The sequence below is a fragment of the Lepidochelys kempii genome, chromosome 26 (assembly GCF_965140265.1).
Source record: "Lepidochelys kempii isolate rLepKem1 chromosome 26, rLepKem1.hap2, whole genome shotgun sequence".
Classification (NCBI taxonomy): Eukaryota; Metazoa; Chordata; order Testudines; family Cheloniidae; genus Lepidochelys; species Lepidochelys kempii.
Window position 1 is genome coordinate 2,384,106 of NC_133281.1, and position 16,316 is coordinate 2,400,421.

The following is a 16,316-nucleotide window of genomic DNA, read 5'->3' on the forward strand; positions in this document are numbered from 1 at the left end:
CACCTGGAAAATTTTGTGATATTCCAGCTACTAACAGTGTCAAATTTTCCAAAGAGCTCAGAGCCAGATATCCAGGTGCTCAGCACCCGCACTCAGCATCAGGTTTTCAATAGAGCTCAGTACCAGACATACACCCAATGTGCTGAGTTCCTCTGAAAATCCAGTCACCAATTTAAGCTTTGTGAATGGAATTTTGCATCTTTAAACATGACTTAGACAAGGAAGCCACAGCCCTGAATTTCCTTTTGAAGTTGTTTATCCTAGTGAGGTATCATTCTAATCCACGATCACTGCTTTACACTTTCATGTGGAATTATCACACCATTATCTAATAATGCTTAGTACATAAAGATAAGGTGGGAGGGATATCTTAGTAGTTTGAGCATTGGCCTGCTAAACCCAGGGTTATGAGTTCAATCCTTGAGGGGGCCATTTAAGGATGGGGCAAAAATTGGGGATTGATCCTGCTTTGAGCAGGGGGTTAGACTAGATGATCTCCTGAGGTCCCTTCCTATCCTGATATTCTATGATAAGAGAGAAAATAAGAAAGGAGGGGAAAAAGCCTAGATGCTCAAAGGTATTTGGCTTCTTAACTTCACTGAAATCTGTGGAAGTTAGGAGCCTTAATACCTTCAAGGCTCTGGGCCAAAATTCTTTGGCACCCATTGGGATGGGAGGCACTGTAGAAGTGTTTGTTTCTGTAAATCAGTTTGGATGAAATGAGCACCGGGGATGGGGGAATATCTGGAGTTAACAGTTTGGGTATAGATAATGTCAAAAAATTACGATGCTTCTTTCTCCAAACTGCCTGAGTGTGTAAAATGGGGCTTCAGAACAGAATTCCCCAGGAGAGTGCTGGGACCTCTGCTTGTATTCCTGGCTGGAAACTAGGAAAAAACATCAGATCCAAACAATTCAGAACCTTTAAGATCATTCAGTCCAAATGTTACACTAATAGTTAAAGGTTCAGAGGGCTACTTATTTGATCATTATTGATTCCCTTGGCTCTCAGGAAAACCACCCCAAACTTTGCCCCAAAAGTGACCTGGAGGAGAAACTTTTCTGAGACTTGAAGAAATTTTCTTCCCTTTTTTGGTTGATTTGTTTGTGCTGCCCACTGTGTCTCCTGGTGTGTGTCTGGCCTGAGAGCAGAGATAGTGAAATGTCACCAGAATATAGAAAGGTATCTTGGCCCATCTGAAGTTGGGAAGTACCAGGAAGCTTTCAGGAAAAACCTGCTCCCATGACATTTCCAGAACAGAAGTGCAGAAACCAAGGTGCCAAGCCATTTGCAGTTTGCCCATCCCATCTTAGCAGCAGCTACAAGCCACCTCGGCTCACTGGAAGTGCAGGTTCCCATTGTGTCCGTACAGCTCTGCATGTTCCTGTCTATGGTATGGATCCTGATCCAACGAAGCACTTAAGCGCATGCTTAACTTTAAGCTTGTGAGTACTCCCAGTGATTGCTATGTTACTCTATGCATTACTAACACGCTCGCGTTACTATATTGTATATGCTTTTGCTTCCCCATGATGGATTTATTTGAACTTCAATGGGACTTAAGCATGGGCTTAAAGTCAAGCATGTGTTTAAGAGCTTTGTTATGTCAGGGCCTAGGATGCTGGCATCTTGAGAGTGGCTTTGATTATAGGTCATTTCTGTTCAGAATTCATTCACTATTTTCCTTTCTTCCAGGAATATGTCAAAGCCCTCAGCTGGGTTGTTGCTCTTGGCTTGTGTGCCAGCTACTATCCACCTGAAAAAAAGGAATCAGACATGTAAGGCCATAGTCTTTGAACTTTTGATGCTGACTCAGGTATTTTGAACGCACATACCTTCATTTCCTGCCTGTTTCTCCAGACTTGGACATAGCATAGAGGAAACTGTGCCTTGAAGAAAAGTGTTACACAGGGGAGGCAGCTCTTAAAACAATTTTTCCTGTATACACAGCAAATGTGTAGGAAAGAGGTGGCCTTTTGCTGTCATTAGTTGTTTTCAGTAAGAGCCCTTGACAAATGCTGGAATTATACCAGGGTCCCAGAGGGCTAAGCCTAGATCGCTTACTATGGTTTCAATATCTCTTGTGAGGGCTGGCTAGAGTCAGGTCTAGAAACAGCCCCAGCGCCTCTTGTGATGTGAAGTTGGACCCAGTGTAAGAGACCTCCCTCTCCAGGGCTAGGTAGCTGAATTCCAGTACTGCTCAGGACACTGGTTAGATGAAGAACTGACCGACCTAGATGTGAACAGTATGTGTAATCTCCAAAGATGCTACAAGGGAAGAAGGCATGAAGATGTTTCCTGTATAGATTGCAAGAGAAACTACTACCTCAGAAGCAGTACTTCAGAATGCAGCTGGAGTTTGACTTTGGTAGCCAGCCATGGATTCACATCGAACATGGCACTGAAAGTGCTGGGGTTTGGATACACTGGACCTGATTCTCCCCTGTGCTTTGTGCTGTCATTTACAACTATGTACCCTGGATGTAAAATGCTACCAAAGAAGAAGACACAGGTGTAAATGACTACACAAGGTGTAAGGCTGGGCAGAACCGGGCCCGGGATGCTGAGGTAATGGACTGTGTGAACATTTATTTGCCTAGATGCATTAACTTTGTGCATCAAATATGATTGAACCATTGATGGAACTTTTATTTTCCTTTCCTGATGCAAATGTTGCTGAAGATGCATGCACAGAACATAGCTGAATCCACTGCAGGGCCCAGGCGGAAGGGAAGAAAGGCCTGTCACAAACAAGAGACCTTTCCATAGTCTTCTCTCCAATTTCAATCTCCGAATCGCTGCCAGTTTGGGCAGAGTCAGAGCTGGAGCTGGGGAAACACATAGGGTCTGTCTACACAGCAATTACAAACCCACCGCTGACCCAGCCCAGCTGACCCAGCTCATGGGGCTTGGGCTAAGGGCTGTTTAATTGCTGTGTAGAAGATCAGGCTCAGACCAGAGCCCAGGCTCTAGGACCCTGCAAGGTGGGAGGGTCCCCGAACTAAGGCTGCAGCCAGAGCCCGAACGTCTACACCACAATTAAACAGCCCCTTAACCCAAGTCAGCTGGCACAGGCCAGCCAGGAGTTTTTAATTGCAGTGTAGACAGACCTTTTAAAGGCCTCAGTGCTACAGAGTGAGCCTGCAGTAATACGTTTAACAAATAGTAATGCAAACGAGAAAATTAGAGGAGGGGATGCGGGAAGTCATTGAATATTTAACCCCAGCTCCTCAAAGGTATTTAGGAGCCTAACTCCCAATAATTTCAATGGGAGTTGGGCACCTAAATATAGGATCTGTCCCTTAGCATCAGGAGAAAATAAGTTCTGAATGGGTGGGGATGCTGTGAGCACAGGAAGGATGTGGACAAAAATGCGAATTCAAGTATTTTAAACCATATTCTTATGTCACAAAGGAAACCGATTAGTAAATCAGATCGACTGTAGATGGTTAAAAAACACCAGCACTTTGCTACAACCAGCGCTGGAGGGGAAAGCAGCGTGGCGTTAGCATCAGGTTCGAAATGCCCAGACTTCCCAGAATGTCATGTGTGAATCTTGCAAGGGAGGTCTAGCCCTTCGCCTGCCAAAGGGGATACATAGAATTCCATGGAGGTCTTTTTAGATGACCCCTTACAAGACAAGATTCTCTTTGCTCTGCCTGGGCATAAAACTTCCCTTGGCACTTTTTGTGAGAGTCAGAGGTTGGCCAGACTCCCCCACCTCCTCCACCTGTGCAGTGTGATATGTACCTGTTGGCTATAGCCCTCCACCCCAGAGGCAGCTGCACTTGAGCTGTGTTGTGTATATACGGTTAGAAAAACATTTTAGGATTCTCCAGAATGAAAGGTATTATTCTTGCTAGTACACACTCAGCAATGGAGATAAACTTGGACAGGGAACAGCAGTCCAGCTAATCTCTGGACCCCTGAAACAACCCCACAATAAAGTGGTAACTACATTATGTTCTGTGCACCTGGGGCTGGACCCGGCCAGGCATGGAGCACCTGGGAGAGAGCACCTTGTAGGATTGGGCCAATAGGGCTCCACATATTACTCTTGGTTTCTGAGATGGGTCCTGCAATCTCTAAGGCTCAGATCCCCAAAGGGATTTAGTCACCTAACTTCTACTGAAACCAATGGGAGTTAGGAGCCTAAATACCTTTGTGGAGCTGGGCCTAAGGGCCTTTCTTTAGAGGCTTTGAGTGCCCACAACTCCCAGCCAGTTGAGTGGGAACTGCAGATACTCAGCACCTTTGAAAATCAGGGCAGCGGGGCCTATTCCAGCTCCCATGGAGGCCAACAGGTGCAGGCCCCGAGGCAGAAAAGCTGCACCCAAGCTCTATCTTCAGGCCCAAGCCCCAAACTGTGAGGGCAGATCTCTGAGAATAGCTGTACATATGCCAGCTGTGCCCCTGGATGTAAATCCAGTAGAACCTCAGAGTTATGAGCTCACTGGCCAACCACACACCCTCTTTGGAACTGATAGGACACAATCAGGGAGCAGCAGAGACAAAAAAAGCAAATACAGCACAGTACAGTGCTGTGTTAAATGTAAACTAAATGTTAAATGTAAAGCAGCATTTTACTTCTGCATAGTAAAGTTTCAAAGCTGTATGAAATCACTGTTCAGTTGTAAACTTTTGAAAGAACCACCATAACCTCCATTCCCGAGGTGTTCGTAACTCTGAGGTTCTACTGTACATGCCAAAATCACGGCGCTGAAAGGTCTGTAGTTCCTTGAAGCAGTAGCAGGGTATGCATTTGGGGTCTGAGTCTCACTCTGGCCATGGTACAACGCTGTAATCATGGAAAGGAGCCGGAGAGTGGCTAATTTATTCTCACTTGAAGGCTCCTTTACACTGCTGGAGTGGGGAAAAGTGGTCTTAGTGTAAATGAGAATCAAACCCTTGGAGTCCAGGCTGCATGATAGCTACATAGACACTGTACACATTATCCAGTGTAAATAGCATTATGTACAAATGTGCCCTTGTAGTTATGGTGGTGTGCATATACCCTGCTAGCTTGTTATATCTTTCTCCGGGATGTTTTTTGTTGTAAATATGATGGTGATTGTCATTTTCCCCCCATGTGAAATAAGCCTTCAAAAGTTCCCAACAGTCACTTGTAAATAAATATATATACACCTAAAACCCTGTGAGTATTGAGGTGTTTCTTTTGTACAGAAAGAACCGTCTGCGGTTCTTCTCAGAGCTGGCTTTGGAGCGGTCTACGCTTTGGGAACAATGTGGCTCCAATGGTTAGATTCCACTGAAGTAGCCCTATTTCTGTCTCCTAGGGTGGCTTCGCTGATACCAGATATGGGATTCAACAGGTAAGCAGAGAGATGGTGAGTACAGCGGTCCAGTGCAGAGGACACAAGTGCCAGCCCTGGAAAAGGGAGATTTTCCAAGGCACAAAGGGCAGTTCAACACCCAATTCTCAGGGCTGGTTTACACTGGGAATTGACAGTGGCATAACCACATCGTTCTGAGGTGAGAATTCATCCGTTGACCTAGCTACCACCTCTTGGGGAGGTGGAGTACCTATGCCAAGGGGAGAACCCCTCCAGTAGATAGTGTCTACACTGAAGCGTGACAGCAGTCCTGCTGTAGCATTTCAAGTGTAGACAAGCTTTCAGTGGGAACTGGGCACCTAATTCATTTATACCTTTGAAACCAGCTCCCCATTTTGCAGTAAAGGAGGGGCTTTCTCCAGGAACTCAGTGTTATTCAATGGAATTCACCCTTCAGGGCAGGCAGCCCCTTTTGGCCCAGAGAAATTTCCATGAGCAGTGGTTGCAACCCCAGGAGGCTCCGTAGTAAAGCAGTCTAGAGAGTTCCATGCTTTGCACTAGAGTGCAGCATGCTTGGGCTCATGTGAAATCAACAGAGCTGTGTGCATGGATGTACTTCCAGGCCATCCCATTTCCCATTTCCGTTTCCCATCAGGCTTTAAGATTTTGACAAGTGCTTAAACGTGTGCTGGAGACCCCAGATTAATACTTACTTTGCCTTCGTTAGCCAGGGTTGGTAGCGCAGACCCATAGAGCACGTGTGATCAGCACAACTTTAACAAACTGCTGGGCCAGGCCTGATGCTCTGGGTTTGACATCAGAGTTTTCCTTCTCCTGGGACCTCAGATCAGCCCAGGAACAATAAACACTTCCTATAGCTAGGAGAGAACAGGCAGTTATAACGATTTCCACAGCAACTGGAAGCAATGCCACAAACAAAAGATTATTTGAGACGTTAGATGGGGGGGAAAGCCTAAGGAGCAGATGTTGAATAGGCAAAAGAAACCTTGGCCAATGTGCATGGAAGTGGGGTAATAAGCTCGCTCCTACTGCTGGGGCCAAGATGAAAGGAGACCCTTATAAACAAAACTTGCCAAAAATCCTACAGCCTCCAACAATCAAAGCATGGAGAATTTGGAGTTACTGTGGGATTTGCTGTGGGATGAGCCTGCCCTGAAAAGCAATGAGCTTGTTAGCAGTAAAAATCCTCTTGCCATACAAATGTTCATAGCAATGAATAAAAAAGGGGAGAGAAATCCAAAGCAGAGGTGGGTACGGGTCAGTTCAGCAGGGAGGTTCTTTAGCATGCTGCTTCTAGCAAGCGTTCCGAAGGTATTAGCTGGACAATGCTGGTCATTCATGACATTGTTGGTAGCTTCCATGGGGCTGTATTTCACCTGGTCTCCATGTCCACCAAGGGTAGGTCAAGTAGCAATCGGCGTAATCTGCAGCAAAGGAGATTCAGGTTAGAGTTTAGGAAAAACTTGCTAACTCCAAAGATAATGAAGTGCTGGAATCAGTTACTGAGGGAGGTTGTGGAATCCCCATCACTGGAGGTTTTTAAGAACAGGTGAGACAGACACCTGTCAGGGATGGGCTAGGTATACTTGGTCCTGCCTCCATGCCGGAGGATGGATTAGGTAATCTCTTGAGGTCCCAGCCCTTCATCTTTATGCTTCTATAGTTAGTGCAGGCAGCTCAAAAAGCAACGTCTCCCCTTTTAAGAAAGCAATGCGGAGATTCCCAGCACCACCTACTGGCACAAGGGAAGAACACCACCACACCAAACCTGGGAGTTTTACTAGAGAACCAGCTGGACTGATCTGTGAATTTTAATGTGGATAATGAGCAGTGTTTGTTTTTAACTGTAATTGTTTGTTTCTTGGCATATTTTATTTTTAATATTTTGCAAGTGTGAAATTGGCAAACAACAAATACAAAGAATGGGAACAACAGGTTCAATTTTATTTTTAGTTTTAAGTTCAAACATTCAAATTCATCTGCTTTTCCCCCTTCAGTCAATTCAGTGCTTCTGCAGAGTTCCTGGGGTGTTATTCAGAATCACCTTTACTGACTCATTTAGAAACAGCTTCTAATAATTCATCCCAAAAACCTGATCATGAACTTCAGAATGTAAGAAACCTTACCACCTCTCTAAGGGCCTAATCCTCAGCTGGTGTCACTCCACTGAAACCAATGGAGTGATGCTGATTGACACCAGCTGAGGATCTGAACCTACCACAACTGCAACAATAAAACTTCTTAGCAAGCCCCAAGGATCAAACCAATGTCTCTGAGTTTCTGACCTCAGTATGGGGAGACTGAGGAAGCTCTTTAGAGACATGGGTGAAATCAATCACCCTGCAATGTGTGTCAGTTCTGTTTATTATTTATTATAATAGAGACATTCTAGATGTTTTAGAAGCTACTGCTATTGGGACCTGATCCCAAGCCCAAGGAAGTCAGTGGAAAGATTACCATTGACTTCAGTGGGTTTTGTGTCAGGCCCCTGTGTCATTGCAAACATTTATGCATATGCTTAACTTTATGTACTCTGAGAAGTTCCATTGACTTCAGTGGCTTTATGGGGGCAGCAGGGCTCGGGCAGGGGGCAGGCAAGATTCAGGCAAGCAACAATGCCAGATGTGGTGAGAGGTGCAGGCCCTAAGGCCCTCCCTGCTGCACTAGAGCAAGGAATGCTGGCGAGCGATGTATGATTAATTTCACCCACAGACAGGTGTGCTCACAGGGCGTGTGCCTTTCATCTGTATTTCCTGTCACTCTTCTACTTAGCTAGCTCCCCATCTCATCCACCCTTCATTTGTAATTGGCCCAGGACAGCCCAGTTCTTTTCCCCCCTTAGCTTAGGAGGGAGCTAATCTTGATTGCCACAAGTACTCCTTTTCTTTTTGCAAATCTTGATTGTGAGCATATTCATGGAGCAAGCTTTTTACAAACTTAGGGTTTAGAGAATGCTTTCCATCCTAATTCTGACTTAATGTCAGGGGATGAAATCCATGTGGTTATCTGTGTCTGATATTCTCAAATTGTCCTAGATTGTCTCTTCCTTTGGTAGTTGAACTCCCAGCACCTGACCTGGGCTCCCCCCCACCCCCCGGGTCAGTTAGAGTAATGTAGATTCAGTAGCTATGGCTAGCTCCATGCTGGGAGGGTATAAAGTCCAGTGTAAGTGCTGAGCCGTATTCTCGAGGCTTCAGAAATACTGGTAGGTTCTGGGCAGTTCAAATGAGTCCATGTTGAGAGAGTGATCCCAACCTCTTCTGTTAAATCTGTTGTCTTTAGTTCCCCTGAAGATCTCAATTACCAGTCTGGCCTGCGAAAGGGAGGAGTTGTTCTCTTCAGTGTCCTGACTTTTCAGATCTCCCTGCTTAATTCAGGTTTGTAAAATCATCATGAAAACTTTACTAGCCCAGGCAGAGCAAACTACTTGTTCCACCTGACCAAGGTGATTGGCGTGGGGAGAGGGAGGGATTTTGTTATTCGAAAAATATAAAATGGCAAGAATAGCATCTCAAGCTGAGTCTTTATTACAGACGCATGAGCAAACTACTCTTTAAAAACCCTCTAATATGGAAAAAATATCTCTGTAACGCTCCTCACTGGCTCAGTGACTTCAGTGCAATACAGGAAACTTGAAGAGCTTCAGTCGCTTATTTTTCTTCCTGCTCCTGCTCTTGGTTTGGTAACAAAAAGATGCATTTTGCCCGATCTGCCATGTTCATTCCTGTAGGTGCTATTTGGTGCCCAGGTGGAGTCCATTCTAGAGCAGAATGAGTTCATCTCTCCTGCTCCTGAGTCCGCGCTCTGAAGAAGAGAAACCCGTTGCTGTCTTGTGGGGTAAGGGTACAACTGCGAAGGGGTGAGCAAGATGACGTGTTCCCTGGGTTCACAGAGCTGTTTGTGTGCTGGTATCTGCCAGCAAAACGGGGGAGGAGTTGATGGGCAGCAGGTGGGGTCCCTTGTGAAGAGGTTGCAGAAATACTGCCACAGGATGATTTAATAAAAGGGGTGGGTGTGAATTTTCCCCGCCCTAAGGGCAGTGGATAATTTCCATCCAATGGCGTAGACTGCATTTCCCCCTTACCTCTTCCAAGTGGGGCCTGGGCCCTACCATGCCGCATTGTGATCAGAGCAGGACGTGCCTTCCCTGCTAGCCTCTGAGCAAACTACCCATCTGTGCTGAAGGAGAGCACCAGCCCCTGTGATTAGGCGTGAGCATTGCATATGCAGTCATGCTACAAATATAAGTTTCCCCCACCCCCGCATTTCCTTTCTTCAAGTCTCCAAGCAGTGCGCAATATTGGCTTGGTGGCTCTTGTTGACTTACTGCCTAAGTACGTGCTTAGCTGCTCCTTGAACTCTACTGGCCTCCTGAGGATTCAGTTTTAGCCCTGCCTTTAGCTGCTGTACAGTGCTTCTGGCATCTGCAGCACTTAGCTTCCCAGGATCAGTGCTGCTAACTTCATTCCAGCTTCTTAAATCCAGCCTTAAATCCTACTTGTTTTCTTTGGCTTGGGCTGAATGAAATGACAAAAACCAAAGCACTGGATACATGGTGTCCTCATTAAGGCACTGGATACATGGTGTCCTGCATGAGAGGAAAGTGATCAGGAACAGCCAGCATGGATTCACCAAGGGAAGGTCATGCCTGACTAATCTAATCGCCTTTTATGATGAGATTACTGGTTCTGTGGATGAAGGGAAAGCAGTGGATGTATTGTTTCTTGACTTTAGCAAAGCTTTTGACACGGTCTCCCATAGTATTCTTGTCAGCAAGTTAAGGAAGTATGGGCTGGATGAATGCACCATAAGGTGGGTAGAAAGCTGGCTAAATTGTCGGGCTCAACGGGTAGTGATCAATGGCTCCATGTCTAGTTGGCAGCCGGTATCAAGTGGAGTGCCCCAGGGGTCGGTCCTGGGGCCGGTTTTATTCAATATCTTCATAAATGATCTGGAGGATGGTGTGGATTGCACTCTCAGCAAATTTGCGGATGATACTAAACTGGGAGGAGTGGTAGATACGCTGGAGGGGAGGGATAGGATACAGAAGGACCTAGACCAATTGGAAGATTGGGCCAAAAGGAATCTGATGAGGTTCAATAAGGATAAGTGCAGGGTCCTGCACTTAGGACGGAAGAACCCAATGCACAGCTACAGACTAGGGACCGAATGGCTAGGCAGCAGTTCTGCAGAAAAGGACCTAGGGGTGACAGTGGACGAGAAGCTGGATATGAGTCAGCAGTGTGCCCTTGTTGCCAAGAAGGCCAATGGCATTTTGGGATGTATAAGTAGGGGCATAGCGAGCAGATCGAGGGACGTGATCGTTCCCCTCTATTCGACATTGGTGAGGCCTCATCTGGAGTACTGTGTCCAGTTTTGGGCCCCACACTTCAAGAAGGATGTGGATAAATTGGAGAGAGTCCAGCGAAGGGCAACAAAAATGATTAGGGGACTGGAACACATGAGTTATGAGGAGAGGCTGAGGGAGCTGGGATTGTTTAGCCTGCAGAAGAGAAGAATGAGGGGGGATTTGATAGCTGCTTTCAACTACCTGAAAGGGGGTTCCAAAGAGGATGGCTCTAGACTGTTCTCAATGGTAGCAGATGACAGAACGAGGAGTAATGGTCTCAAGTTGCAGTGGGGGAGGTTTAGATTGGATATTAGGAAAAACTTTTTCACTAAGAGGGTGGTGAAACACTGGAATGCGTTACCTAGGGAGGTGGTAGAATCTCCTTCCTTAGAGGTTTTTAAGGTCAGGCTTGACAAAGCCCTGGCTGGGATGATTTAACTGGGAATTGGTCCTGCTTTGAGCAGGGGGTTGGACTAGATGACCTTCTGGGGTCCCTTCCAACCCTGATATTCTATGATTCTATGATTCTATGATTAAGCTCTTGACTGGCGTATCTATGTATGAAGGTCCGTTAGGATTGCAACTGCTAGGGAGGGGAATACAAAGAGCTATTGACTCTTTCCAATACTCCAGCTTGTATTTTGCAAGTTGGGGTGTTGGGAATACAGCCCATAAGGAGTCAATAACCTTTCAGAGCAGAGTTAGAGGCGAACCTCACTCCGCACAACAAACCGTATTATGATAGGCTCCAGTCCAGCCAATCCACTGTGCTGGATGCAGGGATTCCTGGATGGATTTCTCTGGTCTGTGTTCTCTGGGAGGTCAGACTAGATTATCACAATTGTTCCTTCTGGCCTTAAAGTTTCTGCCCATGGGAAATGCCTGTCTATGTCTCTGACCTGTGGCATGTGTGTGTTCTGGGACTAGAGGGATTTCTTTGCTCTAGAATTTCCATTAGCAGCTGCAGTTTTTCTTCCTGTATCTTGCAGGGTTTGTTTGGGGGCAGTGATGCTCCCACAAATCCAGCTGTGTTTTTCCCAATAGGCTGTGAACTGAACACCAGCACCAGGAGGTGTGTGGTGATGGAAGAAGATGACTTCTTGGAACACCTGGTCTTACTGAAAACTGTAAGCCACGTAACTTGTCGGGGATCCCCTCTGACATTGGTTGAAATTCTCACCTTGGGTTACACTGGTGCCACTCTCTCATGCAGACGAGGCTTGAGGGTCAGTCTGAGAGGAGCAGTGCTGGGTGGGGAGCTCTGCTGATCTCTCAAGCATTCATGGCCTTGACCCCAAGCCCAGCAAAGGTGCCATGCTCTGAACACAGACTATGTTTTCCTTTCCTGGGTCTCTTCAGGTCAGGGTGAAAGCACTCTGGGGAGGGAGCAATCCTGGGGGAGACTTGCTCCCCCTGCCCAGGCAGAAGAGAGGGTTTCAGCCCCCAGGACTTTAATCAGCTCCGAAATCCCAAGCAAACATTTAAATAACACCTTTAAACGCTGCCTGGGTGTGGCCTGTGCTGTGGCATGTTGGAGGGGAACTGGCTCAGTGAATGTGGGGATTGCTGCCGGTTTTTGCTAGCTGGCAATGAGGGATGGCACTGACGCTGCTCAGGGCACACTGGACGGGCAGGGAGGCAGGCTGGCTGGCTGCATGGGGATTAGTCCACAGCAAACCCAGCTTCATGAGGATCCATTTCATTCCACTGCTGCAGATCTGTCTCAGTGCAGAGGCCGAGGATGAACCGCACGTGGTGGCAGTAGCTTCAAAAAACACCTACGGTGGCAACAGGCCAGTGCCCATCGCTTCACTGAGACTCTCTGTCCTACCCATGGTAACTCCTGGGGGAAACCTGCTGCATGAAGCCAAGAGATTGACACGACAATCCCCAGAACAATCTCTGCCCAGCAAGCAACTAATCTGGGGGAATTACAGTGTATGCACATGCCCTCTCGGATGAACGAGCGGATTGTTTCTCTCTCCTTTGCCTGGCATAGCATTCCACTGTACACATTATGGTCCGTTCAACCTCAGATGAAATGTTAACACCCCAGCTATAGTGACTGAGAGCCAGTGGGGCAGGTTAGCACTCAGGCTAGGAACCAGGTGCATCTCAGCTCTAATGGTGATTCTCTGTAGCCCTGGTCAAGTCACTTAGTCCACATTTGGGACAGAGCATCCTATGGGAGCTGCCACCTCTGAAAGTCAGCTCTCAGCAAGCTTTCCACATGTACAACACACAGAAGTTACTTGTCCCACAAAGTTGCTGTGCAGGTTAATTTGTGAATGCTCCTCTCCCATTGTGCAGACCAACATGCATGGCAGAGACGATCTATTATTGTTATGCAGGAGGTCAGACTAGAGGATCACAAATAGTCTCTTCTGGCCTTAGGATCTAAAACTGACCAGAGAGTAGAAAGACAGAAGTCCAGAGACAAATCAAAGCTTAAAATTAAAAAGCGCATCCCTGTAAATAGGACACAATCCGATCTTGACTAGAAACATCTGTTTTTGTTTTACTCAAGGACTCATTGATAGCGCTCGTCCTGATTTAACAAAGGACTGGGCTAACTTTCAAAAAGAGCAACTGTGCTCTTCTTTGGGGCTACCTCCCATCCCCTGGCCTGCTTCGCTTTTCTGGTCAGCCACTGAAATTGGATGTATTGTCTTTGGCTGGCTGGGTTGTATTTGTAAATTGCTAGAGATCTTCCCAGCTCATGATGGGAGTAAGGACCTATATACATTTTGCTGTCTAATGAGACCCATGTATGAAGCAGATGCTTGGAGCTAAGCACGGAGTTCAGTGAAAGGTAATACTGTCTTTGGAATTAAAACATCTCTGTGCGATAAGTTACTTGATTGTTTAGGAACTGCTCTGAACACACACCTGCTGCAAGCTGCCACCCATGGACCGGAGTCCTTATGCTAACGATTAGCTGAGACATGCACTGGAATTCAGAGAACACCTTCTAGTGCAGCTCCCCCTGCCAGGAGAAAAAGCAGGTCAGAAATCCCACGTCTTCCTGCTCTGCTCTCCATATCCGCCAGTGGCGAGTCAAATAAGTGTAACTTATCTGTCTTCTTATGAAGACAAAATTTAACACATCTACTAACTCAGCCAGGAAAACAAACTCTGAGCCTGATCCAGTCACCTGGCCATATCTGCAGGGTGCTGAAAGCATAGTCTCTGTGCTGTGCAGTTTGGCTGTGACTTGGCTGTGGCATCTGTGCATCCGCCGCATGCCATCCACACCTACTGTACTGTGTGTGTGTGTGGGGGGTGTCTGCCTCCAAACTTTGCCCTCGGTTACACCTGTGGGACCCCACTGATGTCAGTGCAGTTGTGGGTGTAACTGAGGGCAGAGCTTGGCTTGAGCATCAGCAGGTGCTTCTTAAAGAATGTGTAGTGACCGGGGGGTCCATGTAAAGTCCATCTGCTCTGGAATGCCCCCACCAGCTGGCTTTGCTTCAAGTTCACTGAGTCGCTCCCAAGCCAGATTTTCTTCTCAATATTTCAGTGATTCTGGATTTTTTTTTAATTGTTTTGTTTCAGATCAGTCTTGATGGCTTTGAATTTATCCCTCCTGTTGCCTTTGAATTAAAGTCTGGAACTGGGCCGGTTTATCTCAATGGACAACATCTGATCTGTGAGTAAAATTGGTCCTCCAAGTGCCGGCACTGCTTAAATGGAGGGAGTGTTTGTTTGTTTGGGGGGTCAAATCACAGCACTGGGAGCCAGGCCTCCTGGAATCTATTCGCACCTCTGACACTGACTTGTCTGTGGCCTTGAGCAAGTCACTGTGTCTCCCTGAGCTTCGCAATCTGCGACGAAGAGTGAAGAATGGCCTAGCAGAGGTGTTGAGACTTGATCTGTTCATCTTTATGAAGTGCTCTGGAGGTATTATAAAAGAGAAATGATCCATAAAAGTCTGCAGCTCTCCCCACTCCTCTGCTGCTATCCTCTTTCACTGGCTGTAGCTTTCCCTTTTCCTCTTCCTCCGCTGTCCATCTTCCTGGCACAGAAGTCTCGGTGTAGTTCCCTACAGGGGTGTGTGTGTGTGTGTGTTTACACAATGTATTTCTTGAGCTGCAAATTTGCAACCAAACCTAAGGCCTCCTTGTGTGCAAAATAGGGGATCCTCTACAATCACCTGCTTTTTGTGAATGACCTGAAGTAATTTGGCACAGCACCCTAAAGAAACAACGGACATTGGTGGTGGAGGTTTTTGTTGCCTGTAACGTTGCAATTCTCCCTTCTTTCCAGTGGAAGATGATGCCAAATGCGAAGCCAGAGGAGGATGGCTAGCAGAGGAGTCGTTATCTTTGGCGGTAGTGGAAGAAGATACAGTAACTAAATTTAATTCTAGCTGACTTCAATATGGTTTGTTTTGTATTTGGTGTAAATAAGAGGAAAAAATTAACAATCTCCCAGCTTTTCAAAGTAGTTTTAACCTCTTTCCAAGAACTTTCTTTTTGTTCTCATTCCAATCTGAGATACTCTGATCAACACTTTTTCTTTCTTTTTTTCATGCGACACTAAGGAGAAGCTGTAAATATCTTTGATTCCATGGACAGGTAATGAAAATGACACACCTCTGCTCCAGCAACAGCTTCTAATGTTGGGCAACAACATTGCTTTTAGATGGCTAACCTCTTTGGTCTCTTTCCTGTTAGGTCTCTGAAATGTTTGCTCCAGGTATAATGGTCCAGTCAAGCCCCTCTCCAGTGTGTTTAATGCCTTTCTACTATGGCAGCAATAGATCCATGGGTCAGGATGTGCCAGTGATTCGTGGAAATCTAGGACTGGGGAAGGGCCAACTAGGTTCCATCTAATACAGGATTATTCCTACAACACAGCTTCTCGTGCTGCGTCCAGTCCACTTCTTAACTATCCCAAATGACTGGGCTTCCAGCACTGGGCTTAGGAGGCATCTCGTTGTGGGGGGAACACTCTGCATTTCCCTTTAGTTTCATTTCCTTGCCTCCTAGTTGTTGCCCCTTCCTATGCCTTCGTACGCTCTAAACAGTGGGCCGCTGCTAGTCCCACCACTGGAACAGCTCCCCGGTTTGGAACGCTCCAGCTACTTTGTCCTACCAGTTGCAGGCTTCCTTTGGATGCTGGTTGGAATGTTAGACTCTCCAAAGCTCCCATTTATTCCTCAAAATAAGTGGCCGTCTTTCCAAAAGGACGCGGCAAAGCCAGCGTGTGTTGGGTGCTGAGCTCCTTCAGAAAATCTGGCCCTTCAATCAGGGCAGGTTCCAGGAGGAGGTGCGACAGGGTTAGGGAGGGTTAAAGAGCCCGGCATGACAGGAGGAACTCCTGCATTGGTCTGGGCAGGCACCTAATCCAATGGTCCTCTTCTGGCTCTCCCATTTTGGAGGGTGTGCAGCTGGAGGCATCATTGTCCTTCGCCTGCCTTGCTTCTGAGCTGGCTCGTGGCCCTGCTGCAGAGTGAGTTCTGCCTTAATGCTCTGCTTTCCTCCCAGGACAGGTCTGCTGAAGCTGTCCAGCCCCCTCCCGCAGTGTGTGTGGATTGTACCAGCAGGACTCTGCCCCTGGAAAACTTCAGACTCTAAGCCAGGCTGTACCGCCCTGGGATGGTTTATCTCTGCTGCGGTAAAACTGCTGCATCTCCTCCCCTCCAGTG

The 16,316-nt window shown here is 46.8% G+C and overlaps 1 protein-coding gene across 1 annotated transcript; it reads left to right on the plus strand.

Annotated features, from left to right (window-relative positions):
• Positions 1-9,086: 9,086 nt before the first annotated feature.
• On the plus strand, positions 9,087-15,039 carry LOC140903444 (nucleoplasmin-like). The gene is made up of 5 exons (XM_073324743.1): positions 9,087-9,153; positions 11,711-11,793; positions 12,383-12,502; positions 14,222-14,315; positions 14,933-15,039. Exons 1-5 carry the CDS (start codon positions 9,087-9,089, stop codon positions 15,037-15,039), a joined length of 471 nt encoding a protein of 156 aa, XP_073180844.1.
• The last annotated feature ends 1,277 nt before the right edge of the window (positions 15,040-16,316 follow it).